The sequence below is a fragment of the Panthera pardus genome, unplaced genomic scaffold (genome assembly GCF_024362965.1).
Source record: "Panthera pardus isolate Hobbes unplaced genomic scaffold, ASM2436296v1 HiC_scaffold_19, whole genome shotgun sequence".
Classification (NCBI taxonomy): Eukaryota; Metazoa; Chordata; class Mammalia; order Carnivora; family Felidae; genus Panthera; species Panthera pardus.
In genome coordinates, this window is record NW_026526754.1 from 24,941,248 (window position 1) to 24,966,720 (window position 25,473).

The 25,473-nt window shown below is 66.1% G+C and overlaps 3 protein-coding genes across 3 annotated transcripts in view; 2 read left to right on the forward strand and 1 right to left on the reverse strand.

Annotated features, from left to right (window-relative positions):
- ZC3H18 (zinc finger CCCH-type containing 18) overlaps window positions 1-9,099 on the forward strand; it is a 59,429-nt gene extending 50,330 nt beyond the window's left edge. Inside the window, 13 exon segments of the mRNA XM_053906748.1 lie at window positions 130-145; window positions 147-256; window positions 2,687-2,727; window positions 2,730-2,790; window positions 3,789-3,835; window positions 3,838-3,882; window positions 3,885-3,930; window positions 4,301-4,360; window positions 5,330-5,490; window positions 5,728-5,924; window positions 6,487-6,583; window positions 7,521-7,617; window positions 8,174-9,099. Coding sequence (XP_053762723.1) covers window positions 130-145; window positions 147-256; window positions 2,687-2,727; window positions 2,730-2,790; window positions 3,789-3,835; window positions 3,838-3,882; window positions 3,885-3,930; window positions 4,301-4,360; window positions 5,330-5,490; window positions 5,728-5,924; window positions 6,487-6,583; window positions 7,521-7,617; window positions 8,174-8,387 — 1,192 coding nt within the window. The 3' untranslated portion in view covers window positions 8,388-9,099.
- A 4,307-nt stretch (window positions 9,100-13,406) lies between these two features.
- On the forward strand, window positions 13,407-15,130 carry IL17C (interleukin 17C). The gene is made up of 3 exons (XM_019412950.2): window positions 13,407-13,556; window positions 13,875-14,203; window positions 14,541-15,130. Exons 1-3 carry the CDS (start codon window positions 13,554-13,556, stop codon window positions 14,800-14,802), a joined length of 594 nt encoding a protein of 197 aa, XP_019268495.1. The 5' UTR covers window positions 13,407-13,553; the 3' UTR covers window positions 14,803-15,130.
- Window positions 15,131-16,334: 1,204 nt separating this feature from the next.
- On the reverse strand, window positions 16,335-24,896 carry LOC109245544 (cytochrome b-245 light chain). The gene is made up of 6 exons (XM_053906749.1): window positions 24,762-24,896; window positions 19,942-20,011; window positions 19,322-19,396; window positions 19,040-19,123; window positions 18,485-18,566; window positions 16,335-16,707 (listed from the first exon to the last, which is right to left on the reverse strand). Exons 1-6 carry the CDS (start codon window positions 24,817-24,819, stop codon window positions 16,486-16,488), a joined length of 591 nt encoding a protein of 196 aa, XP_053762724.1. The 5' UTR covers window positions 24,820-24,896; the 3' UTR covers window positions 16,335-16,485.
- Window positions 24,897-25,473: the final 577 nt, after the last annotated feature.

A 25,473-nucleotide genomic window follows, 5' to 3' on the forward strand; every position in this document is an offset into this window, starting at 1 on the left:
CTGGCTCCGTCCCCCCGGGGCCCGCGAGCCGTCACCCGGCAACAGCGAGGCCAGCGGGCCGGCACCGGGAGGCGGGCCACGGGCCGAGGCACACGGGCCCCACTCGCATTCCTGTCTTCGGCACTGCAGGTCCTCGTCGCGGTCCGTCCTCTTACTCCGGCTCCGGGTCGTCCCGGTCGCGCTCCCGCTCCTCCTCCTACAGCTCCTACTCCAGCCGGTCTTCCAGACACAGCTCGTTCTCAGGCAGCCGCTCCAGGTACGTCCCGGCCGCCACACGCGGCCAGTGCGCGCGCCCGAGGGCGCGGCCTCTGTCTGACGGCGCCCTTCCAGGCTGCTCGGCTGTTCTCGGACGGCGTAGGCCGTGCATCTCACGCCGCCTTCTGAGGAGGGCACGAGGCAAGATGACACGGGGTGGGTGCTGCGGGCTCGGACCTGGTGGGAACTAAGGCCACGGCCGGGCCACGGCCCGACCATCCGCTCTGTCCGCTGGGCCCGCAGCCACGTGCGGCGATCCTCACTCTGATACGGAGTGTTGGGCTGTGCGTGAGCCCCGTCTGGGGATGTTACAACTTTTCCGTCGTCACAGGAAGTTCTGCTGGACGCTTCTGGAAAGATCACACAAGAGGTGTATTTCCCCATTGAAAATAGACAGGCTCCGGAATCTTAGGGAATTCTTCAGTCGTTTGTGTCGAACAAAGTCGTCGGTCAGCATGACAAACGGGACCGTTCTGGGGCTCTGTTTCGCTGCTGTTGTTTCCCTAACCAGTGCAGGTGGCGTGTGCTCCAGCCGCCCCCCTCTCCTGCCTGTGGGCAGATGCCAGCTGCCTGAGGCCCTTTCTGCCTCATCCCGCCTGCCAGAGCGCTGGCGGGGGAAGCCCACCGGCTCCCTTTCTTTCCTTAGTCCCGTTCGGGGTTCAGTTAGGAGAGGAGGGGTCCAAGACCACAGGACGGTGGGGAGTGGAGGACCACCCGTGCAGCGGCCTGCACAGCACCCGGGGTGCGCCCCGCACCCCTGGACGGGCCGCGGCCAGAGACCTCGTCATCCCAGTCCCTTGACCAGGACCACACACAGGCCAGACGCATGTACACGCTCATTTTGGGAAGCGTATCACCGTGCGTTCTTGGAATAGATTGGTCGGCTCCCACGGTGGCGCCCCTTCCTGGCAAAACGGTTGCTTCGGGGCACTTACAGAGATGATTAGAGCAGCATTGGGAGATCGCTGGAGCCACCGGACCCGATGGTCGAGATGTAGTCCTGAGTGCAGGACAGATGGGTGGGTTACGTGGGGCCTGTTTTCTGTGGACGTCGGATCTTGTGCAGCCAAGAGAAGAAAGGCAGCCTGTTTCTGAGGGTGTCTAGAGGGTCAGCTGTGGGCACTGAGGCTCACAACCTTGTGGCCAGGGGTTTTAAGCTGTACTCGAGGGGTACAGAGGAAGGCTGCAGGTCACGGGGCAATCAGGGAGGGCTACCCGTGGGAGGAGAGGTAGAAGACGGAAAGGATACCATCCAGAGCGTCAGTGGCGAGAATCTGTGTGTGTGGCCTCGTTTAGGACACGTGCCACGGTGAGCTGTGGGCCTGAGCCCCGCTGAGAGATTGGGAAGTTTTGGAAGTGCTAGTGGTGCCAGGAGGGCAAGATGTCGCCTGCGGTGTCTCCTCTGCGGGGCTTCGAAGGCGCTGAGGGGGATGGGCAGGAGGCCCGCGGTGCAGTGAGGCGTCCTTGTCACCCAGCTCAGCAGAGCCACCCCCCGGGACCAGCCCTGTGTCCCAGGCCCAGTTTTCCCTCGTCGGCTTCAGGATCTTCTCACATCACGAATGTAGACATCGCACGCCGTTTTCACAAAATCAGCCACACGTCCTTGGCCACCTGACCTTCCTCCTCGGGTTGCCCGACACCCCTGCTGCCCACTGCCCGCAGACCCCTCCCCCGTGCACACCCGTAGCGGCCGGGGCTCCGTAGCAGCGCCTCTGAGGACGCCCCAGGCGGAGGCGCGGGGCCGTGTGGCCTCGCAAGGCCTTCCCTCTGGACTCTCACGGTGGGCGGCCCCAGCCGAGCGAGCGTGAGGACAGGAGAGTGCGGCACGTGTCCGCGCCTCTGTCTGTAAAACCGCCGTGCGGTGACCGCAGGGGCTCGAGGTGTTCAGCTGTTGCCCGTTTGGCCGAAGATGTCGCACGTTTTGCGCCACGGTCTCCAAGTCGGGAGAAATTGGCAAACCCGGAGCCTCTCGGAGGCTCCCTCCTCTGGGAGGGTGTGCTGGGTCCCGGGACGGAGGAGGCAGCCTGGCCGGCCTCAGAGCCTCCCGGCCAGCGCCCCCCGTCCCGCTGCTCACGTCGGAGACTGTCTCAGAGTGTCCTCCGGCAGGAGCCGCCCCTGCCCCCCGCCCCCGCCCCGGGCCTCCGTGCCTGGCTCCCTCACGCAGCCCTCTGTCCCACCACTGTCACCGGGCCAGGTCGGCTGTGTGTGTCCTTGCTGTCCCGCCCACCAACGGCTCCCAGGGCGGCGGGACCCCCGGCCTGGTGACTCCTTTTCCCGCTGCTGTTTGAGGAGAGGACCGGGAACAAAGCCGTTTTAAAATCCGAGGCCGAGACTTGCCGTGACCTCTTCTGCGAAGGCAGGCAGCGTCCCTGGCCTTGATCGGGACCAGGCACCGCAGTGCTCCCTCCTCACGTGTCCGTTTGCTCTCTAGGTCCCGGTCCTTTTCCTCGTCCCCGTCCCCGTCCCCAACGCCTTCCCACACAGACCTTCCGTCAGAACCAAGGGGGAGCCGGCCCCGCCTCCCGGGAAAGCAGGGTAAGTGCCCCGGGGGTCAGGCCTCCGCGCTCTCCCCTGCCTCCCTCTCTCCCCACCTCTCCCCACCCCCCCACCCACCCCCACTGTAAAGAGGCCCCAGTGAGGTCCTAGAAGGCGGGCGGCGGCGCCAGGAGACCGGGCCGTGGGAGAGGCGGTTCCATCGCCCTCCCGGGGCTGTGTCCGGGACACGCGGAAGGGGGCAGCCTGCCACCCCGGGCTCGCCGTTCACTCTCGCTCCTCCCGGCGCGTGGGACTAGCGCGGGAAACGGGAGACACCGCGGAGCGCCACAGGCACCACGCCACCCGGCGGGTGGTGCCTAGGGCCGCCGCCGAACGCAGGGGGCTCCCTCCGAGCGCCGCAGGGTCCCGGAGGCCAGTGGTGGGGTCGGCCCCACGGGCGGGGCGAGGCCGGGGCGCGGCTGAGCACAGGGGCCCCGCCTGCTCGCCGCCCGACCCCTCGGTGCCCGTCGGCCGGCCCACGCCGCGGACGCTCCTGGCGAGCGAGTCCTGAGTAGCCTGCTTTTAAAGCGTTAACCGCGAATGGCGTCGAGGGATAACTCACGTCAGCGGCACCACGTCCGTCCAAGTTGTGGCCGCTAGATGTACTTGACAAAACGTGTGAGGCCACCCACCGCAGTCCGGACACGCCGGCCCGCGGGAGGCTGTCCCCGGCCGGGCCCGCACCGAACCTGACTCGCCCCCGACGCTGTGCCGAGCGGCATGCTTTTTGCCCGGACTTCGTTTCCTGAACTGAGTGTTCGCCCCACCCAAACGATTGGCAGAGTCTTTCCCCCACACTGACGGGAGCCACCAGCCCTTGGGAGCGTTTCCCCCTCCCGCAGTGCGGGCCCCACGCCTGAGCGGAGCCGGGCCCGGGGACAGCCCGGAGATGGGCATCCCCAGCAGGCACGGCGCCAGCTGTCGTTCTCGAGGGTTCCTCGAGGACCCGTCCCCGCCTGTTAGGCCGGGTCTGACCCTCCCCCCGTCTCCTGTCACAGAGAGAAGTCCATGAAGAAGCCAGCCCCTCCTCCAGCCCCACCGCAGGCCCTAAGACCACCGCTCCGGCCCCCGAGCCCGCCAAGCCAGGAGACCCTCGGAAGCCAGGAGGAGAGAGCGGCCAGCTAGGAGCCCCCCCAGGAGGTAAGCGAACGGGCTTCTGGGTACCCTTCTGGAGATTTCTGCGTCTGTGTGCCAGAGCCGAGGACTTGCCGGCCCTCGATTTCCCCGCGAGCGCGCTGGGAGGCGCAAGCCCCTGAGAGGGAAGGTGTGGCCGTGCGGGACGCGGGCGCCCCCTCGACACCAAGGAGTCCCCTGGAGAGAGCTGCTGGGGGGCTCGAGCAGAGGCTGGCGTCCTTGTTTTGTGGAGAAGCCAGCCTTGAAAGAGCAGAGCCCCGCCCACTCAGGGGAGAGCGGCAGCGCCTGGGCCTGTGGCTACGGGGGACCGGTGGGGGGGTGGGGGGGTGGGGACCGGAGGGACGGGCGGCCGTGGCACCGCCTCTGTGTGTTGCAGGCGGACCATCAGCGGCAGCGGCAGCGGCAGCAGCTACAGCGGCTCTAGTTCCAGATCCAGGTTATTGTCCGCGCCTCTCCGGCCCCGGCCCCGCGCACCTGGCTGCCTCCTCCCCCGGGCCCGGGCGCCCCCCCCCCCCCGCCCCCCCCCCCCCCGAGGTGCTGTGGGGCAGCACGCGGACCAAGAAGACGAGGCACCTTGGCCGGCAGCCCCGAGGCCAGCACGGAGCCCTCCCCGCCACCCCATGCTTGAGGCGCTCGGCGGACGGCCTGTGACCAAATCCGGGAAAAGAATGAGCGGGAAAGAATTCTGCTCTTAAGCTGTTTGGAGGGAAGACCGTGTGAGACCAGCGCTCGGGTTCCTGAATCGAACTTTCTCTTTCGTTTGTAGGCAGCGGGTGGTTTCTCCTTTTGCCCACATCTTCCTAAAATAGGTTTCAAGTCCCAGTCTTTAAGCAAAACTGGGTCCTCCCTTTCTCCCCTGATCGTTTCGGGGTCTGAGGACCTAGGAAGTGCTGGTCGGTGTTTTCTGAGAGTGACCGGACTCCGCGGCCTGCCACGTGGGGAGTCCTCGTGGCGGGAGCCGTGGGGGCAGCGGTGGGTGCCTGCGAGACGGGCCACCGGTCCCGCGCTTCCCTGAGTCCCGTGCTGGGCCGGGGTGGCCCCTGCTCCGGTGTGCGGCGTGACTGCGGGTCAGAGCCCTCCCCTTCCTCGGGCCTCGGTACCCGGGCCCTCGGCTCTGCCGTTGCCAGCCTGGCTCCTGCTTCGACGACCCTGCCCGGCACACGGGGCGGCTGAGCATTAGCGCGAGGGGGCCCTCGACTCAGGGACGTGGGCGTCCCTCCGCCGTGTGGCGCCTCTAAACCACCCGAGCAGCCCCTGAAGTCTCGGGTTTTGTGGGTGCACGTGCCTCAAAACGAGACTGGGGAAGGTGGACGTAGGGACCCGCTGCCGGCCCCCCGTGGCCTCTCGCCCCCGGCCGTCGTGCGGTCACGGCCGCGGGGGTGCAGACGTGCTTGTGTGTGTCCAGGTCCCTGAGCGTGAGCAGCGTCTCCTCGGTGTCCAGCGCCACGTCGAGTAGCAGCTCGGTGCACAGTGTGGACTCAGACGACATGTACGCAGACCTGGCCAGCCCCGTGTCCTCAGCCAGTTCGCGGTCCCCCACCCCAGCCCAGACCAAGAAGGAGAAAGGTACAGGGGGCTCCTCGCGTCCTGGGCATTGTGGCTGCAGAGGCGGGCAGGCCCTGTGTGGAAAGAGGCTGCGCGCCCCGCCTCGCTTGGTTCAGCAGGAGAGCACAGGGACCCCCCCCCCCCCCCAGCTCTGACACGCGCGCGTGTTGCCTGGCCGAGAGCACGTCCCTCCTCCGTGGCCCACGGGAGACCGCCGTGCCAGGATGGCGACCGTGACTTCGCGTTTGTCGTTGGCAGGAAAGTCTAAGAAGGAAGACGGGGTTAAAGAGGACAAGCGGAAAAGGGACTCCTCAGCACAGCTGCCCAAATCCTCGAAGCCTTCTGCAGGCGGGAAACCCCCGCAGCCCACGGCCCCCCAGCAGGCGCCCCCCGGGCAGCCCCAGCAGGGCTCATTCGTCGCCCACAAGGAGATCAAGCTGACGCTGCTGAACAAGGTGAGGCCGTGGGCGCTGCTGGTGGTGCTTCCGGGAGCCCCGCTCTGTGGGGCCGTGCTGTTCGCTGGGGCCGCTTGACGCCTAGGATTAGACCACCGAGGGCCTGGAGTGGTGGCTGCACGTAGCTAGCTCGTCGTCCTGCCCCGGCCAACTGCCTCACGGGCACGGGGGGATGCGTGTGGGGAGGAAGCCCGGCGGCACGTCCTGGGAGATCCAAGCGTCCCAGGGCCGGTGGGTGCTCCCCCTGGCCCTTCCCCGAACACCCGGGCCCTGCCGCCTCCCACAGTGCAGCCCGGGGGCAGGGAGCAAAGTGGACTCGGGCTGTGTGAGCTGACGTCCCCAAGGCTGCATGGGACTAGAAGGGCGAGAGGCCTTCCCGGGCAGGTGGCCCCCAGGAAACACAGTGTCTGTGCAGGCACCTTCGCTGCAGAGGGTGAAGGCCCGAACCCCTGGGCCTTGCCTCTCTCGGGGTCCTGTGGGCACCCTGCGTCCGCCCGGGCTGCTTCCGCGTGGTGGCCACCAGGTCAGGCCGGGGTCGTCACCGTGCCCTTCTCTGTCTCAGGCGGCCGACAAAGGGAGCCGGAAGCGGTATGAACCCTCGGACAAAGACAGGCAAAGTCCTCCTCCGGCCAAGCGTGCTAACTTGTCCCCAGACCGAGGTGAGCCCCAAGCCCTGCAGGGCCCAGTGAGGCCGAGGGGCCTTGAAAGATACCCCCAGGAACCGATCGTGTGGGTACACCTGTCAGTATTTGAGGTAGTAGAGGTTAAAGCTAAGAAGGAGATTTCAGCGTGTGTTTATGTTAAAACCGTAGATTATTGTGTTTTAACATAAATATCACTTTTTATGAAAAAAATAACTAAATTGCCATAAACAGAAGTTAGTAGGTTTATCATTGTTTTCTTTTTCGAAAACGTCTTCACTGTCTGGATGAGAGGCGGGGGCTTGGTTCTCTCTTGCGGTGGCGCGGGACACACGGACTCTGGGAAGCCTGGTCCATGAGCGAGCGCAGGGGGCAGGCGGGCCTCGGGGCTGCCGTAGATACAGTCTGACCCAGCCGCCCGCCCTCAGGCGATCTCTGGAGACCGGTGCAGACTGGAGCTCTGCCAGGGCGTCTCCTCCCTGCTAACCTGGGCAGGGGGGCCGGCGGGATCCCCGGGGCGCCAGGGGCAGGAGGGGGGTGCCCACCGCACGTGCGTGCCCGGACCGAGAACCGACTGGCGTGAGAGCCTGTGTGCTCGGCCCGGCACCGAACCCCCCGCCCGGCGCCCTCTTGCGGGCCCTCCGTTCTCATTGGACAGCAGTGTGACGGACGCCTCCGACTTGGTGGTGTCACTTGTGTTTTCCCCCTGTCCTGCTCTGGCGCTGGCTCTGGAAGCACAGAGCCCACGTGGGTTCTCGGGGTCTCACCTCTGACATCACCCGTGCTGCCCCGTCCCCTTCCTCTGCCCCTTGCCTCTTCCCGTGAGCTGCCACGGCTCTGGAATGGGGCCGCCGGCGTGCGGGAAGCCCACCCGACCCCGTCCGCGTGGGCCACCCCGCGCTGCTGGCTCACGCGTAATCGAGACTGCGGTCTCACCTCATCCCGTGTCGTCCAGGTTCTCGGGACCGCAAGTCAGGTGGGAGACTCGGCTCCCCGAAGCCAGAGCGGCAGAGAGGCCAGAATTCTAAGGCACCCGTGGCCCCCCCTGACAGGTGAGTGCCCCTGCCCGGGTGGAGGCCAGCAGAGCCGGCCCCACGGCAGGTCCTAGAACGAGGGGGCACAGGGCACCAGGCTTTCTGGCGCCCCAGCTCCTCCCGCCTTCCCCATCGGCCCTGCGAGCAGGAGCAGAGATTGGCTTCCGCCAGGAAACTGGCCGCCTAGCCCCTTCCCGCACCCCACTACACGCTCAGGCCGGAGGTCCGGATGGGTGCACCCTCGGTTATCCGCACAGCCCCCACCCACCCCGGCCCTCGGGGCTCCTCCCGAGTCAGTGTGGGCTTCTCCCTGTAACGAGGAGGCAGCGGTGGGACAGATCATCAGGTTCCAGGAGAGCCCCGGACGCCGTGTCCCCTCCACCCCACGACCCAGGGCCCCTCCCACCGCGGCCAGGCTGGAGCGAGCACTGCCGGCCGGAAGCCGACCTGTCTCCACGGCCGCCAGTGCCCAGCGGGCCCCATCCACCTTGGGAGGCCCACGGCGTGGGGGGCTGGGGGGACGGCGCTCCGACCCTCTGACGGGCTCTCCCCTCAACCCGCCCACCCCCTGCAGGAAGCGCCAGCTGTCACCCCAGTCCAAGAGCTCCAGTAAGGTCACGAGCGTGCCCGGCAAAGCCTCAGACGCCGGCACTGCCACCGCTGTCTCCACCGGCACCAAATCAGGGAAGGCCAGCACGCTGTCGCGGCGCGAGGAGCTCCTGAAACAGCTCAAAGCCGTGGAGGACGCCATCGCTCGCAAGCGGGCCAAGATCCCCGGGAAGGTGTAGGGGCCCCGCGGGCTCGCCCCCTCGCCCCCCGCCAGAGTTAGAGACTCTCGTGTTTTTATAAATAGGGTAAGCACAGCCTTCTCGGATTTTGAAGTTAACGTCTAATTTTGGCTGTGATTCTTTTTAAAAATTAAAAAAGAAAAAAAAAGTTTCTCAGCTGGAAAAGAAGCCACACACACGTAACGAAGATGATGCCGAATCCCGGTCTCCTCCCCAGCAGACCAGACCGAACCAGCCCCAGCCCAGAGCAGAAGTCCCGAGAGACAGGCAGGCAGGCCGGCCGGCGGGGGCAGGAACAAGGACGCGGCATCAGTTTTATGTAAATTATAAGTCCCAGGCGCCCAGTTCCGCCTGCCCGGGTCTTCCCTGCCCTCTGCCAGCCAGCCTGCCCTGGGCCGGTCCTCTGCCCGCGCTCCTTCCTGCCCCGGGGTCCCGGGAGCACCTGCTCCTTACCGGCCTCCTCCCCACCCCGCCGCCCCCAGGGTCAGAAAATAGATATATATTCTTGACTGAAGTCCGATTGGGAAATATTTCCTGTCTTTTATTTTAAGCATCAGATTGTTTTAGTTGATTTAAAAAGGAAAAAAAAATATAGAAAAGACCAAAAAAAAAAAAAAAAAAAAAAAAAAGACCGAGGGTGTTGTTGGGCGTCTGTCTAATGTGGAGGGTCTTTTTTTGAGGGGTCTCCTAAAATAAAGTATTTTGATAAGCAGCCGTCTCGCCCCGGTGGTGATTACGTGGACCCGGGCCCCCACTGTCGCCCGCCCCACGGCGCCCACTGGGCCCACCTGGCAGGTTAGCGGCCTCCAGCTGCTGGAGGCTGGGGACACGGGGGCCCCCCCCCCCTGGGTGGGGCACCTCGTGTCCTCGTGGGGGACCCGGCCCCGGCAGGGCTTCGTGGACACTCCAGCCAGCCGGTGGCCGCCTTTCCCCAAGGTGGATCCCGGGGCGGAGAGGCCAGGAGGGACAGTTGTCAGGCTAGGCCGGCCCTGCCCGGAAGCTGTTGTACAGTCAGTGGAGTGACCGCGCCCCCGGGTCCGCTGAGCTGAGCAGGAGACGTCCCGCCGCAGAGCACAGGCAGACCGTGAGGTCTGAGCGAGGCTGTGCTCACGCTCTCCCCTGGAGAGCCCCATCGGGGCCAGGGCCGCGGAGCGGGGACGCCTTCTGGTGTGGATTAAACTCGCAGAGGAGTGCCGTGGCCTCGGGGCGCCCCCACGTCGCGGTGCCCTCCTGCCCCCGGGCTGCTTTGAAACAGGTCTCAGGTGCTGCACACCCCCTGGAGCCCGTGCTGCCGTCCCCATCCTGGTGCTGGGGGGCGCTTCACGGTGCCCGGTCGGGAGCTGGGTCCAGCACCAGTGCGCTCGGGTGCCCGGCCCCGGGGCTGGCTGGCTGTTAGAGTGAGGGGCCCGGTGGGGGGTGTACTGCCAGACAGGTCGCGCTCCGGTTTACGTCCACATCCTGCGGGAATTAGGATTCCTCTCCCGACACGGTGGCCTCGATTACGTGTCGCAGCAACTTTCCAAAGCTTATCTGGTTTGCCATCGGGTCAAAGCCAGGTTCGAAGAGAACTCCCGTCCTCTGAGTAGGTGGCCTTCCGGGACACAAAGCCAGAACCCGGACAGCTTGGGGGCCAGCCTGTCCCGATGTGCGCTGTGCCCCTGGGCCGCCGGGCCCCGCAACCGGCCGGCAGTGATAGCCACTGTAACGCCGGGAGCCCCCAGGGGAGCCGACCACCCAGCCGTGTGCGCTCCCCTCCTTGCCCTACCACCCTGACCCGGCTCGAGCCAGAGCCCCGGGTCCGCCCCACCCCAGCCTGGTCGAAACGGACAGTTTGGAACTTGCCGTCTGGGCTCATGGCTCCTCTCGGCTAGACTTAGCAGGTGCCTGTCTGGGGAAGGGTAAGAGCCGCACCCCAAGCCAACTCTCCCCCGCCCAGTCTGGTGGAAAGAACGTTCTGGCCCGGGCGTCTGGGAAAAGGAAGTCCTCTGTTACGTAATGGGTCCTCGGGCATCCTTGCCTCCAGGGAACATGATGGCTGAGATCCTGGCTCGTGTGGTTAACGTGTAAAACGGGGGATAATTAAGGGTCGTCCCTCCACTTCCGTGTCTGTCCCCTAGGCCGCCCCCCGTGTCCAGGTACAGGCTTCACAGCTAGGGGGGCCCCGCCACGTGACACGTGCTGACCTATCCCCTCCGACGCCTGCTTGCCTTTCCTCCCACCCGAGGGCCTTTGCACATGCTGCTTCCCGTTCTCGGAACCCTGACCTCACTCACCGCTCACGCTTCCTCTGGCGGCTCAGACCAGGCCTGCCCCGTCCCCTCAGCCACCCCCGCAGCACCCCGGTGGGCCCTCCCACCTTCCTCCCCCAGCCAGCCTGCCCCTGCACCAAGCCCCCCTGCCCTCTCTCCTCCTCTCTCTCAAATGGATTAAAGCAAGACGGAAGGGTTTTGTTTTCTAATTTGTATTTTCGTCATTGAAACGTGAAATACAATCTCCAACGTCGTGAGGGAAAACGGGCTAACGTGGCAGCTCGTTCTGGTGAAAATGAAGCTTCTGTGGGTTTCCCGCTGGTCGTTCCCGGCAGCCCCCCTGCAGTCATTATGTCTCGGCTGGACATGCCCTCCTGCACTCTCCTCTGTACCCAGTTCCCCCGGGCCTCCGCCTCCTCCTGCTCCCGCCCCTCCCCTGCTCTCCCCACACCCAGCTCCCCCCCAGTGACCGTTGCCACCAGCCCACAGGCAGCCTCACTCGGCAGGAGGGGCTCAGCCCGTGGTGCTCAGGGGTTTCAGGGCTGAAGGAGGCCTGGGTTCCAAGGGGCATGGTTTGAGGGCGGGGCCTTCTGGGACACCGCCTCCGGGATGCCCTCCGACTTCCTCTGGTGGTGCCTTTCCAGTCTTGCCCAACCCAGGACTTCTGTGCTTGCCTCAGCCACCCGCAGGAATGAGGTGCCACCTGGGCCCCCGCCCTGCATCCTTGCAGCCTTGATGTCAGGCTGGCCAGGACCCCCGGCCCCCCCCGGGCCCTCCCCCTGCCCCTGGTCCCCTTGAGCAGCGTCTACCCCCGGAACTGGCTGTCGGGACCATGGGGAACAGCGCTGGGTGGCCCTGGTGTCACAAAGCGGGGGGAGCGCACAGCCTGGCCCCCGGTTCCTCCACTGGACGCGGTGCCCACCCAGCAGGCTGTTCGGAAAAGACACAGAAGATGCTGACACGCATCTCGTGGGGGGCTGGTGTGGGCAGGGGGCAAGGCTGGGGCCTCGCGGGTGTGGACCCCCCCCCCCCCCGGCAGCCAGGGCATATTCTTCAGTTCATAAAGGAGACCCGCGCAGCGCGTGTGGCCAGACCCCCCCCCCCCCCGGGCCAAAGGGCAGCGAGAGTCCCGCACACGTTGAACCTCCCCCCCCCCCGCCGGTCTCCAGGACGGGGTCGATCTGCCAGTGCCCCGCGACTGGGGCGCCGTCCCCCCACTCTCCTCCCTGGGGACCCGGGCTCAGCCCCCTTCCCCCCATTTTGCGGCACTTACGGGACGCCGAGGCGCCAGGGGCAGCTCTGTGCCGGGGCCGTGGCAGGTGCGCCACCCCACTGTCCCTGCCCTCAAGGGAGGAGACCCCCGAGCACCCCCGCAGGTGCAGGGGGCAGCCGTCACCTCGGCCCGAGGAGGCTCTTCCTGGAGAGCTGGCCTGGGCTGACACACAGAGCACAGCAGCCAGCACCCGCCCTGCAGAGGCGGTCACGGGCTCAGCGGTGTCCCCCCCCAAAATAGTCCACGTCCTGGCCCCGGTGCCTTTGGAGAACGTGCCCTCATCCAGGAAAAGGGTCCTGGCAGATGCAGCTATGGTCAAGACCTTGAGATGGGATCATTCTGACTGAGGTGAGTGTCCTCACGCAGAAGGCGAGATGGGGGCACAGGGGAGGGGCCGTGTCGTGGCCGCAAGCCAAGGGACCCTGAGAATCAGCAGCCAGGAGAAGCGAGAAGAGGTGGGACGGGTCCTCCCTCGGAGACCCCAGATGCCACTTACCCTGCCGACAATATGACTTCAGACCCCGGCCTCCAAACTGTGGGAACAAATTTCTGCTATCTTAAGCCCTCAGTGTGTGGTACTTTGTCGAAGCCGTTCTAGCAAACTAATTCAGGTGGTGATCTCCCCATTGCAGGAGGTATGCAAGCAGAGGGCTGGGGCGCTGGAGGGAGGACCGACCCTGGGGACTCAATGTATCTATCCCTCCATCGGAAGCAGCATTTCCTCCAGGCCAGCGAGGGACAAGGGTCTCCCTTAACCCTGTCCTGCTCCCCGGGACATAGGCCCAGCAAGCCCACTGACAGGTGCAGACGCCAGGAGAGCCCTCCTCCCTCAAGGGGTCTCCGCATCCCTGGAGTCTCAGGGGTGGCGCCTGCCTGGTGCGGATGCTGGCCACTGCCCGCATGTGGGCAGGCGGGGTCCTGGGACGGCAGATGACGCCCTCCCCCCACCCTCAGACCCTATTCAGCTGGGGGACGCTTCAGATTCTGACGTGAGGGACCAGGACGCACAGGGCCCTGGGTCTTGGTGGGTGACCAGGGGACTCGGGGGGGTGGTGTCCAAACGCCAGCCATTCAAAGCTTCACCAGATCACCTCCCACTGTCCTTTCCAGGGTAACAAAGGCGCCCGGCGCTGTCACCCCACAGCCCCATGGCCCAGCTCCTGGAGCGCCTTCTGGAATGTCTCCCACCTGTGCGGGAGGGGGCGGGCACTGATGCCCCTCCTGGAACATTGGCTACAAACAGGACCGACCTCGCGTCCACAACCTGGGGGACCGGCCCCCGGGGAGCTCCGTGCGGCAGTGTGAGTGACGGAGGCCACCCCGGCTGCCCGGCCCACGGCTCCCCGTGGCCAAAACATCCCGGCCCGTCCGTCCATCGGCAGTGGCCAGCCTGGGGCAGGGTCCCTCCGGGCGGGGGAGGGAGAGGAGGAGGGGGGTGGGCACGGGCCCGCCCTGGGCGGGGAGGAGACAGGGGCACCCACCGGGAGGGGAGGAGGAAGCTCAGCGGGCACTTCCCCGGGAGGAAGCGGCCCGGATTTCCCCCAGGTGTGGCTGGAGGTATAAAGGGCGCCGGGAGCCGGGAGGCTCCAGGACCGCAGCCGGTGCACCTGCCTCTTGCAGCCCAGCGCCGCCGCCGCCGCCACCATGGTGAGCCGCCGCGTCTCCCCACGCCCCCACCTGGGCGGGGCCACCTGGCCCTGAAGGGCTGGTGGCTTGCCGCCCCCACACGGAGGACGTTGGGATGGGGTCCAGGAAGCCCCCCAAGGCTGGGGACAGGAGGCAGCCGGGCCCCAGGAGCTCTGGTGCTCTGGGGAGCTCGGGCTGCAGGGCTAGCCCCAACTTGGGAGAGAGGGCTGTACCCCGTCTTTCCACAGGAAATGGGGCAAGCCGGGGCGGGGTGGGGGGCGGTGAGTGCCCCCTTCCCTGGGCGCCCCCTGACCTGACTCCCCAATGCCTACCCGCCAGCTCCTCCCTGGCCTCTTGCTTCTGTTCTGGACGCCTGCCAGCCTGGCCCGCCACGGCCCCCAGCTCTGGGGGGGCCCCCACGCCCACGGGACCCCACGCTGCTACTCGGCCGAGGAGCTGCCTCTGGGCCAGCCCCCGCCGCATCTGCTGGCTCGAGCTGCCAAGTGGGAGCAGGCTTTGCCCGTAGCCCTGGTGTCCAGCCTGGAGGCGGGGGGCCGCAGGAGGCGGCACGACGCCCCCCCCGCTGGGACCCAGTGCCCGGTGCTGCGTCCTGAGGACGTGCTGGAAGCCGGCATCCACCAGCGTTCCATCTCCCCCTGGAGATACCGGTGAGGGCCGGGGGGCGCCCTGCGTGCTGGGGTCCCCGCTCCATGCTGTTGGGCCATCCCCGCCCCCCTCTGAGCCTCAGCGTCTCCGCCTGTTAGATGGGACGGTCACCCCCGGGCCGGGAGGGTGGGGCCCCATCAGCGGGGCGCCTCCTTGCCGCTGTGGTGGGCAAGAGTCCGGCCCGGCTCGGTGGCCAGGGACGCCCGGGAGAATGCCGAGGTCCGCGCCTGAGCCCCTGCAGGGGTGGGCCGGTGGGGGGCGCTGGGCGGGGGGGGGGGGGGGGGGGGAGAGGCGGGGAGGGGGCTCGCTCACCGAGGCCCCGCCCGTCTGTCCCCGCAGCGTGGACACGGACGAGAGCCGCTACCCGCAGAAGCTGGCCTTCGCCCAGTGCCTGTGCAGGGGCTGCATCAGCGCCAGGACGGGCCGCGAGACGGCGGCGCTCAACTCGGTGCCCCTGCTGCAGAGCCTGCTGGTGCTGCGCCGCCAGCCCTGCTCGCGGGAGGCCACGGGGCTGCCCACGCCCGGGGCCTTCTCCTTCCACGCGGAGTTCATCCGCGTGCCCGTCGGCTGCACCTGTGTCCTGCCCAGGTCGGCTCGGTGAGCCCCGGCCTCGGCCGGCGTCGCCTGCGCCCCCCCACCCCGCGCTGGACGGTCGGGGGGCTCTCCCGGGAGGGCCCCCCTATTTATGGGTATTTATTGCTTATTTATTTGCCCCACGGGGTCCCCGGGCAGGTACCAAGGCTCGGGGCTGAGGAACGACGGCAGACGCCACGCCCCGAACGGTTGTGTCCCCCGTGCCTGGAGGGTGACTCTGCTGCTCGGGCCCATCTCGAGACTCGGTTTACCCTTTCTGCAAAAACACTTGGGCTGGAAGGACTCTTTGTCTTCTTCTAGAACTGTCTTAAACACCACGAACGGTGTTCTGATGACGCCTCCATCTCGGTGTTCCCCCGGGGCTCCCCTCACACCCTCCCTGGCCTCACGCTGCTCCCGGCCCCCCAAGCTTCCCCTCCCCAGCCCCCCAGAGGAAGAGGTACCCCTGTATCTCCAAAACAACTATTTTAAGTGTCAACGCGTCGTTAAATTGACAAACGTCCCCCAGAGCACACTGTGGGAGGGCAGAGGGCGGTGGTTGAAGGCACCCCCTCCCACTTCCCCCTGCCTGGCCCTCGGCACCCGGCTGGTCCCGTGGGGGCAGCCGCCGGCCCTAGATTCTCGTGTCCTCCCAGGAAGGTCCCAAGGTCATCCACTTGGGAGATGTGCTTTGACACAGGTGTGCCCCGCTGGCCCTGGCAGGGCCTTGGCACCTGAGGGGTTCCCATTCTGGCCGTGCTGTGGCCAGGCCCTCCTCCACCAAGGGGACTCCCCCTCTGCCCCACAGACAGCGTCTTAGGGAACTCCTGGGGAAGTCCGCTCAGGGGGGACACACCTCCGGCGTCTGAACGTCCCCTCCAGCCCCGCCAGAGACCTAGGCGAATCCGAAGGCCAGAGACCTAGGCGGATCTCGCTGCCCGGACGGCCCTGGGGCTTCGGCCCCCCAGCAGGGACCCGGCAGAGCCCGGCAGCCCTGAGGCCAGGCACCCCAGCCTCCTGCCGAGCGTCCTGGCTCACAGCGTGACTACGCAGGTCACGGCCGGGGGCGCTCGGTGTGTGGCCTCAGCAGGTGTGGAGAGGGGTCCCGGGCAGCTCTGGCTCGGCTACACCCCCCTCAGAGCCTCAGTTTCCCCAGCCTAAGGGGTGACTGCCGTAGGGGCTGCAGGGCTCTTTTCAGAAGCTCCCTGATGGATGGACCACTTTCACCCCCGATCAAGGTCCACTGTGTTCAAACAAGCCCGCGGGAGGTGTTCGGGGTGATCTTTGTGTGGGGTCTGAAGGACACTCTGCCCGTGGGTGGCCACACCGGTCGTCGGCTGGTGAAGGAGTGAAGGCCCCGGGGAGGGGGGAGGGGCTTCCAAACTGAGGGTCCAGGAGGCCCAGAGGCCACCTGAGCAGGGACCAGCCTCACAGTAGAGGGAACAGCCTGTGTCTGGGGGGCAAGGGGCATCCCTGTGGCTGGAGTGGCAGGAGGGGGCGGGGGGGGGGGGCGGCGGCATCCGTCCTGGGCTGTGGGTTCAGTGAGGACAGGCGGGGGTGGGGGAGGCAGGGGGGCGGGGAGCGCCCATCCTGGATTTATTTATGCAGAAGGCAGAGCTGGGATTGGGTGTGGTGTGCACACGGGGAGTCAGGGAGCCTGCTCTCCCTGGTTTATTTTGGGAGCCACGTGGGGGACAGCCGGAGACGCCCGTCACACGACCTCGTCGACCACCGGGACCGGGTTCTCCTGAGGGCCGCCGGAAACGCCTGCCGATGCCGCGGCCTCCTCCTCGCTGGACTTCTTTCGGGCCTCGGCCGGGGGCCGGGGCGGGGGGTTGCTGGGCGGCTGCTTGATGGTGCCCCCGACCTGCGGCCGCTCCTTGGGCTTGGGCTGGGGCTCGATGGGGGTCCACTGCTCTCCGTGGAAGGCTGCCTGCAGGACACAGAGGAGCCGGGTCACAGATGGGCTGACCTGGCCTCCCGGAGGCCGGCTCTGCCCCGCCCCGGGGAACTGGGCAGGACCCACGTGTGAACCCCCTAAGTCCAGAGTGACAGCCAGGACCCCCGACTCCAGCTGCTTCATTATGGGGTGGGGGACCCTGAAAGCGGGGCAGGGCAAGTGGAGGCCACTCCTAGGCACACGCTCCAAGCCGGGGCTGGCCCCAACCAAGGCTGGGGCAGGGCAGGAGGCAGGCCTTTCTATCACACAATGTCTGGCGGGCCGGGCGTCTGCGAGGAGTGAGGGGCCCAGGAGGGCAGCCGAGGGGGGCGGGGAGGGCGGGCCCTTTCTGCCCTGGAGCCTCCCCAGGGGCAGCAGCCACGGTGAAGACCCCAGACTCTGGCTGAATGCAGACTCCTGGGCCCCGGGGCCCTACGGCAGGCCGGGACAGCCTGGGAATGTATGCTTTCCATCTGTACCCCACAATCCTCGATGGATAATAAAGTGTGGCATCACATCACTCATGAAGCAGAAGAACAAATGTCCCACCTCCGGACTTAAAACTAGCACATCCCCCCTGAAAAGTAAAGCACACTGCCGATACGAGAGAGTGCAGACAAATGTGGTTTGCAGGGGAGGGTGGAGGGGGGGAAGCAGGGGCGGGGCGGGGGGGGCGGGGAAAATGCACAAACCAGAAAGAGGACACAGGTGAACCTCTGCTCGTCTGCCCAGGGAAGGATTTCACAAAGTTAACAGACCCTCAAGGGGGGCGGGGGGAGCATTCAGCGTCAGACGCTCCCTCCCAAAGCCTCCACGATTAAAACATACATAAGATTCCCCCCAATTAGTAAGGAACAGACGAAACCGCCAGGGAAAAATGGGCAAATGACACGAACAGGCCAATTCCGAGAGGAAGGAAGGTCAGACAGGAGTCGAAAGCGGCCGTGGCCCGGCGCACCGGCGGTCAGGCGGGGTGGGCGTGTCCTGCGGGTGACCTCTGACCCAGCAGTTCCGCTGCTGCGGGTCCTTGAGGGGCCGGCCGCGTGTGGAGGGTCCGGGGCTGGATGCGGGCGACGCCACGACCGCAGTGGGGAGAGCGGCCGGCCGGCCGGCAGGAAGGGCTCTCTAGCGGGAGCACGGGGCGGGCGGGAAGGGCCCACAACGGTCAGAGCCCAGACGTCACGCCGCCCCGTCCCAAAGAACACGTGCGAACACCAGCGTAGTCATCCAGCAGAGAGATCGGGAGCACCTGCCCCGGAGCCTGTGCGGGAGGACCGTCCACGGCCGCCCGCCGCCCTTCTACAAAGGCAGCCTGACCACAGGGCCTTCGCACGCGTCCCAACCAGGCAAACCCGATGGGGCAGCTCTGGAAAATGTCCGCGTGGCGTCGGCACCCCTAACGAGCTCCGAGGAAGCGCTCCTGACGGCGCCCCAAGTCGGACCAAGGATGGTTTGGACGAGAGAAGAGTGACGATGATGCCAATCAGGTTGGGCCCTGGCTGGCCGTGTGACCCGGGCCAGCCACGTCACCTCTCTGAGTTTCTCCTTCCTTATCTGCAAAGCGGGGCCCTCGCCACCCACCTCGGAGGGCCGAGGTGTAGACAAAGGAAGCAGCACGCTTTATCCGTGCCATACGTGGCGGCTACGGTCGTCACGACCCCGCCCCGGCACGAGCAAGGACACGGGCTCGGCCTCGGCTCAGCCTGCACAGCTGGCTTTGGGGACGGGGGTGGCACGTGCCAGGGGGCGAGCCACAGGGGATGCCACTCACCAGCAGATAGATGCTGCTCGCGATGGCCAGGCAGGCTGTCCCCAGGATGGTGGCAAGCAGGAAGCCGGCAGGTACCGAGAGCCTGGGGAGGGGTGGCGGGAGGTCAGAGGGGGTCTGCGGCCTCGGGACGGGGCCAACTGGAGGTGTGCGGGCCCCGGGACCCCGCACGGAGGACACACCCAGTCCTGCCCAAGGCTGGGTCCCGTAACCCGCTCTCTGCTTCCGCTTGTACCTTAGCAACTCTTGGGGTGCTGGCGCTCGGCCCCCGCCACCATGCCGGAAGGAAGCCGTGTAACAGCGGGGGCCTGTGTTTGCAGCCTCCCCGGCGGTTAAGCCCCAGACACTGGCGCGGGGCCGTGAGCGGGGCGGCCCGGGAGAGCCGGACGGCTCGGACTCTATTCTTGATTCAAGCTACGGAGGGTGGAATAAGTCCTTACGCAGCATGAGATGACACACACAGGTGTGGGGAGCCTCTGGCAGGACCCAGGACCCGGGCTTTGGTCTGGAAAAGTCTCTGACTCGGTGGAAGCCAGGTGGGTGAGGGAGCTTGCTCACCCCAGGTGCAGGACGGCCCGGATGTAGTAGTTCCTGGAGAGAGGTCCCAACACCTTCACCACTTTGGTCAGGTACTTCTGTCCGCTGGGCACACGGGGAGAGAAGACAGACCGTGTCCTGCTCAGCAGCCCCCACCCCCCCCCCCCCCAGCGTACCCCAGCTCCTCCCCCCCCAGGGACCGAGGGGCCGCGGAAGCTGGGCGCGCTCCGGCCTGCCTGCCCAGGAGGAGCGACCTCCCCTGGTGGGTCGGGCCCGGCCCCCAGAGCAGGGCGGTACACTCACCATCTCTCCATGGTGGACCCCTTTCTCCTCTTCCCGCGGGGGTACTCCAGCAGGCAGATAAAGACACCTGCTACGCTGACGTGCCGTTAAGGAACAGCCGAGCTCAGCCCGGGGGCCAGAGTGAGCCCCCTGTGCCGACGAGAAAACAGAGAGGTGCAGCTGCTGCCTGGAGGTCACACAGCTGGGAAACAGCCGGGCGGGGTTTGCACAGGCCTGGCCACTCTGCTGCCCGTCCTGAGCCCTCGGTCCCCTGGCGCCTGCCTCACAGCTGGGCAGACCCCGGGCTGGCCAAGGGGGACAGCTGATAGAAAGGGGGACACAGAGGGGGTCCCCGGGATCCCCGAGGCCTCAGTGCTGGCCCTCACCAGGCCTGGGGCCTCGGGCAAGTTGCCTCCCTGCCCTGAGCCTTGGCCTCCCAACCCCGCGAACCGCGCCTGAGCCGGATCCTGCCGAACCCCCTCCCCCCGCCCCCCTGCCGCCGCTGAGGGGCTGAGGGCCCCAGGGCTGCGGCAGCATTCTGCAAACCGAGAAGCGCTGTGCCCCCGGGGGCGGCACTGTCCCCACCCCGAGCCCGGCAGCACCGCCCCGGCTGCGTCCCGGCATCCGCGGAGGCAGGATACATGGAGTACGTGCCGAACCACCAACTGGTGAACTGGCCGGCAGTGGCCACGATGCCCCCCGTGATAAGGACTGTGGGCAGAGGAGAGGCAGGTCAGTGCGGCTGGCGGCTGTAGGGGCTCCGGCCGCCTCTCCCTGTGTCCCCTCCCTCGGCGAGGCCACCGGTCCGTCACCCGTGCTCTGCTCCGCGACAACACGTCTGCCCGTGAAGGGGACACAGGCGGGCGCGGACCCCTAGAAGCAACATGTGAGCGGGGGCAGGGGCGACGGAGCAGCGGGAGCCGGCGGGTGGGGTCCGGACCATACCAGACCCCAGGGCTCTGCCACCCCTTGCCACCTCCAGCGTCTGCTCCTGTGGACAGCCGTGCCCGGCTGCTCTGCACCTCGATTCCAGCTGTGGGACCCGGGCACCCCGCCCCCACCCGAATCCGTCAGTCTTCCTCTCTGCGGCCCTGCTTCCCGCCGGCTGCTCTGGGAGGCACGATCTGGATCTTTTCTCCCCCGGAATTACTTTTTGGCACCTTTTCTATTGTGATAACGTACACATAACATGAAAGGTTCCATTTCAGTCATTTTAAAGTACACGGCTCGATGGGGCGCCTGGGTGGCTCCGTGGGTTAAGTGTCCGACTTCGGCTGAGGTCACGATCTCGCAGTTTGTGAGTTCGAGCCCCGTGTCGGGCTCTGTGCTGACGGCTCAGAGGCTGCCGGCTGCTCCGGATTCTGTGTCCCTTTCTCTCTGCCCCTCCCCCGCTCACACGCGGTCTCCCTCAAAAATATCTTAAATGAACACTAAAATAAAACAAAGTACACAGCTCGGCGGCCTAAGTCCACGCGCATTATCGTGTCCACCTGCAGAACTCCAGCAGCTTCCGAGGGACGAGTACGACGCAGGACGGTGTGCGGGCGTAATCCTGACGACTTTACGGGCGCTCCCCACGTGCCCTGCACACACCCACATCGACGTGCCCCCCGACCCCAGAAGCCCCCCGTGCCCCGTCCAGTCAGGGCCGGCCTCTGGTCCGGCTCCTTCCGTTCAACAGCTTGTCAAGGCCGTTCAGGTGGCTTCCTGCCGTAGGTATCGACCACAATGGGTTCCTCCACTCTTCCGCCTTTGGGACATTTTGGTTGCTGCCAGATTTGTCCCGTTATGAATAAGCTGACACAGCGTTTAATAGTTTTCAATAGTTTGTAAGAGTTTTAACAGTTTCCACTAGTTCAAGCCGACAGCAAACCGACCATCCCGGACTTACCGTGGCCGATGTGAAGTTCCTCTTTCTAACAAGCCCCGTGTCACGTTTCCCTCCTCCAGCTGTCTTGCTCAAACTTTAAATTTTACAATTTCTCTTCCTGGGTCACGTGTGCATTCCAGCTTAACCTCAGCCCCACCCACAGACCTCCCGTGGCGGTAAATGATAAATCATTCACCCTTCCAACCGGCCACAGCCTGTTCAGCGTTCTGGGCTCAGCGACACCCCCCCACCCCTGCTGACGGGCATCCCTCGGGGGGTCCCCCGGGAGTCAGGCTTTCTCTGGGCACCTCAGATTTTATTCCACCGCCTTCTGGCAGTGATTCTCGATGATGAGGGCGGACTCGGCCTGACTCGGCCTGTACTTTTCTCCTCTGGTAAATGGCAAGATTTTCTTTAATGGTCTGTATTTTCATTACAGCGTGTCCCAGAAGGGATCTGTTTTCCGCTATTCTGCGTTCTGCTTTCTCCTTCGATCTGAGCCTCTCCGTTTCTGCAGAACGCTCACCCATCACCCTTCGGTATTGCCTCCCTGTGTCCTTCCTTCAGAGCATGACTGTCTTACCTCGGGACCTGCCACCGCCCACGGGGCGGGGCTCCCCCCATCCACCAGACCCCTCCCCCCAACCTGCTTCCCATGGGGGTCCCCTGCCCCGCCCACCCTGCCCACAGGGCTGGCGTCTATTTAACAACCCATCTGTGTCTCTGGGCTGCGAGCGCGAGGGTCCCCCAGCCCCGTCTTACGGGCCCCTAACCCTCTCGTCTTTAGACAGCGTTCAATTCGTCCACTGACCTCTAGCGACTTTATTTCTTGACATTCCGCATTAGCTCACTTTCTGCACTGTCCTGTTTTTGCTGTGTAATCCTCTATTCCTTTCCCTCCTTGAACAGTTGTGCACACAGTCGTGGGCGTAAACACGCGCTCACATTCGCGTGTCTTCCAGAAGGCACCGCAGCCCCAGCCCCTGGAGGTGTGCGTGCTGCCTCTCCCCGGGCCGGTGCTTCCTCCCATGGCGGGCACTTCCTCCCACGGTGGGTGCGTGCGGGCTGCTGGCGGGGCCTGCCTTCCTGCAGCGGTCGGGGACAGACGTCCTTGCAGGGAAGTTACACACTGGCCTCTGCTGGGGGCCTCCGGGTCTCTCTAGTCCTGGATCCGGTTCATCGGAATGTCCCGGTCCAGCACAGGGTAGGGGGCACGCAGCCCTTCCCACACGCAGCGCAGGCCTGGGGTTCCGGGGTTTTGCCTCGTCGGTAACTTGTTCCAGCCCTGGCTGCAGGTGGCAAGCGTCCTCGGAGGGGACCGCTTCCTACGCCGTCTCTTGTGCAGGTGGGCCTCCCCAGCCGGGTCCAGTCACGTAGCCCAGAATCGCCCATGTCCACGCAGAGGCCCTGAAACCCCACCGAGTGAGAGTCGAAGCCCCTGACGGTGTCGCTGTCCCCCGGGCCCCCCCTCCTTCGGCCCCTGGACACCACCTTGAATGCTCACTCTGCTTGTCCAGCCCGCAGATTTCCTACTCCTGTGCTGAGCTTTGCTACACATTAACCACGTGTGCTTGCCCGGCAGCGTGCAGGGTGGGGGCTGGAACAGGGCACTCAGCACACTTGTCTTGGGTGCCTCGTCCCCCCTCCCGAGCTGCAGTTTCGCTGCCTGCCATCAGCAAGAGGGGGGCAAAGACACCGGTGACTCACCAGGACGGCAGGGCTGCTCCGTCACCCACCAAGGCTGACAGAGCCCTAGTAAGTACAGGACGCACCGGAACAAGGAAAGGTGAGGCCTCGGCTCTTGGGGGCCTTATGGTCTTGTCGGGGGAACAGAAATACACCTCAGAACTGGAACAGGGAACGTGACGGAAGGCCTGGGGCTACTTTACGTCTGGTGCTCCCCAAAGACTCCTCCAGGCTCGTGGCAATTTGAGCCGAGAAATGAATGGAAAAGCCAGCTGTCCACAGATGCTTCAGACAGAAGATGCCTCTTCAGCAAGGCTCTTGGATCCGCTCAGGAGATCCGGGAACAGAAAGGAAGCAGGTGCCCTCGGAGCTCCGGAGCAGGGAGGGAGCTGACGGGGCAGGGAAGGGGGCGGCCAGAAGTGGCTTCCGTTGTGTGTACCCGAAAGGCACCGAGGGCTTTGAGCAGCAGGTGACACGGTCTGGTCAGATGGGGCTTTCCACAATAGAAAAACCTGTGGGGTGTGCCTGCTGGTGGGTCTCGCCAGGCCCGAGGGGCCCCAGGGGGCTGAAGTTTATGCCGAGAAGAGAAGTCAACAAAGGGGGAGCCGGGGGACAGGAGTGCCCTGGGGGACCTTCTGACACACCGTCTTGTTTGATGACGAAGAAGGCTGAGCCCGGGCCTCGACCTCACAGTCGGCACAGTGGACGTGAACAGCGTGGGCCCCGTGGCCCCCGTGGGCAGGTATTAGCTAAGGCCAGGCCAGGCCAGCCCGCACGCAGTGGGCCTTCAGGGAATGGGGTCCCAGGGCCTAGAACCCTCTACTTCCTGGGAGGGTGGGAGTTGCAGGAAGCGGGTGAGGGTGGTCTGCAGTGGTCTATCTAGGGCGTCCTGCTCCACTGCCTGGGGACAGGGAGAAGCACCATCTAACTGAGCCACCTTGGAGGCCAAAAGCAGGGGTGACCTGCGTGGACGGGGAACAGACTGCTAGGCCCCGGGCCCCCATGCGCTCCTACAGTGTGGCGCTGGGAAGTCTACCTCCGACCCTTCCCTCCCCAGCCGGTCCCAGCTGAATGGTAGTGGGCTGAGACCCTCCTTGCGAGCACGTTCCCCCCCTGGGCACAGGCTCTTCCTGGGAGTGGCAGGTGCCAGGTGGGAGGGGCCAGGCAGGGCCAGAGCATCTGGGCCCACTCTTGCCTCAGACTCCGTCTGGGACTCAGCTTTACCCCACCCAGTCCTGAGAAGTTCCTGCTTTCGGTACAGGGCTGGGGTGCAGACCCCACCGCTCCTTAACCAGAGCTCTTGAGTACAGGGCCGGGCAGGGTGACTGGGGCCCTGACCCCTTCCCCGGTCTCTCTGGGAGTTGAGCTGAAAGGGGGTCACTCTGGGGGTTTCCAGCCACCTTATGAAATCCCAAATGCCCTTCTGTGCACCTGGGGGCTGGGCCCCAGATGGAGAGCGGCTGCCACCCAGGACGCGAAGAGAGGGAGGCCCTCGCCATCGCTGGGCCAAAGCCCCCATCTAGGGCAGCGGCGGGGGCAGGGGGGTTTGGCGGACACCGACGTCCACATGCCGGGTTTTCCCAACCCTTGGGGGACAGTGACTCCCCGGAAACTACCAAGGACGAAAGGCCTCTTCCCCTGGCTGCAACTTCCTCTTTCAGTGTAGAGGTCCAGACGCGGATGGGGGACTGAAGAGGGTACGGCTCGGGGGATGGGGTGGGCAGGGGGCGGGGGTCTCCGAACCCCCTCCGCAGGCAGAAGTCTCTGACTGCCCGCACCCTACCCCCACCCCTGGCCCGCCCCGCCCCGCCGCTGCACGTACCCCACCCCCTTCCCTGCTTCAGTCCCCACTCTCGGAGCCCCCGCGGGGCCGGCCCGCAGCCCGAGGTCCCGGCGCACACTCACTCAGGCCGGACGCCAGCGCCTGCTCGTTGGCCCACATGGCCCACTCGATCTGCCCCATAGCGGCGGAGGCGACGACAGCTCGGCGGACTCCGCGGCAACACTGCGGCCCGCGCTCCCGCCGCCCGCCCCTCCCGAGGGCCGGCCCCGCCCCCGCCCCCGCCCCCGGCGGCAGACCCCACCCCCGGCGGCTCCAGGCCCCGCCCCTCAGGGCAGAAGGGAGCCGGGTTGGGGCCGGACTCTTCCCCGCCCCCGGCCTCAGGCCCCGCCCCTCCAGGCAGGTGGGAGCTTCGCTCCGGCCCGCCGGCCTCCCACCGCTCGCCCCGACAGCGACAGCCCGGACCGGAGCAAAGGCGGGCCCTGCCTGTCCCGGGCCTTCCCCCTGGGGGGTGTCCCCTGCAGGCCCAGCCAGCCCGCCCTCGGGCCCAGGCCTCCCGGATCACTTCCTCCTTCCAGCTCCTTCCGGGCGCGCGCGGGCGGGGGAGGCCACCACTTCAACCGGCCAGCTCCACGTCCGAGCATCACGTGGGCTGCTTATGACCAGGGCGATGCCTGGCAGGCTGGGCCAGGGGGAGCAGGCTGTGAGGTGGGTGTACCTGCGGACGAAGACAGAGGCACCCCAGAATGCTCCGCCTCTCCTTGGAGCTTCCAGACCAGGGGTCACGCAGGTGGCAACAGGGGCCTCTCCGAGAGGTGTGGGCAGGCTGCGTTCCTA

Excerpts from the sequence above, each read along its gene's own strand:
- IL17C (XM_019412950.2), top strand. Across the intron at positions 14,204-14,540 it reads ATCTCCCCCTGGAGATACCG|CGTGGACACGGACGAGAGCC; the intron begins GTGAGGGCCGGG and ends CTGTCCCCGCAG.
- LOC109245544 (XM_053906749.1), bottom strand. The coding sequence starts at position 24,819 with ATGGGGCAGATCGAGTGGGCCATGTGGGCCAACGAGCAGGCGCTGGCG. Across the intron at positions 20,012-24,761 it reads GGCGCTGGCGTCCGGCCTGA|TCCTTATCACGGGGGGCATC; the intron begins GTGAGTGTGCGC and ends CTCTGCCCACAG. Across the intron at positions 16,708-18,484 it reads CGAGCAGCATCTATCTGCTG|GCAGCCTTCCACGGAGAGCA; the intron begins GTGAGTGGCATC and ends TGTGTCCTGCAG.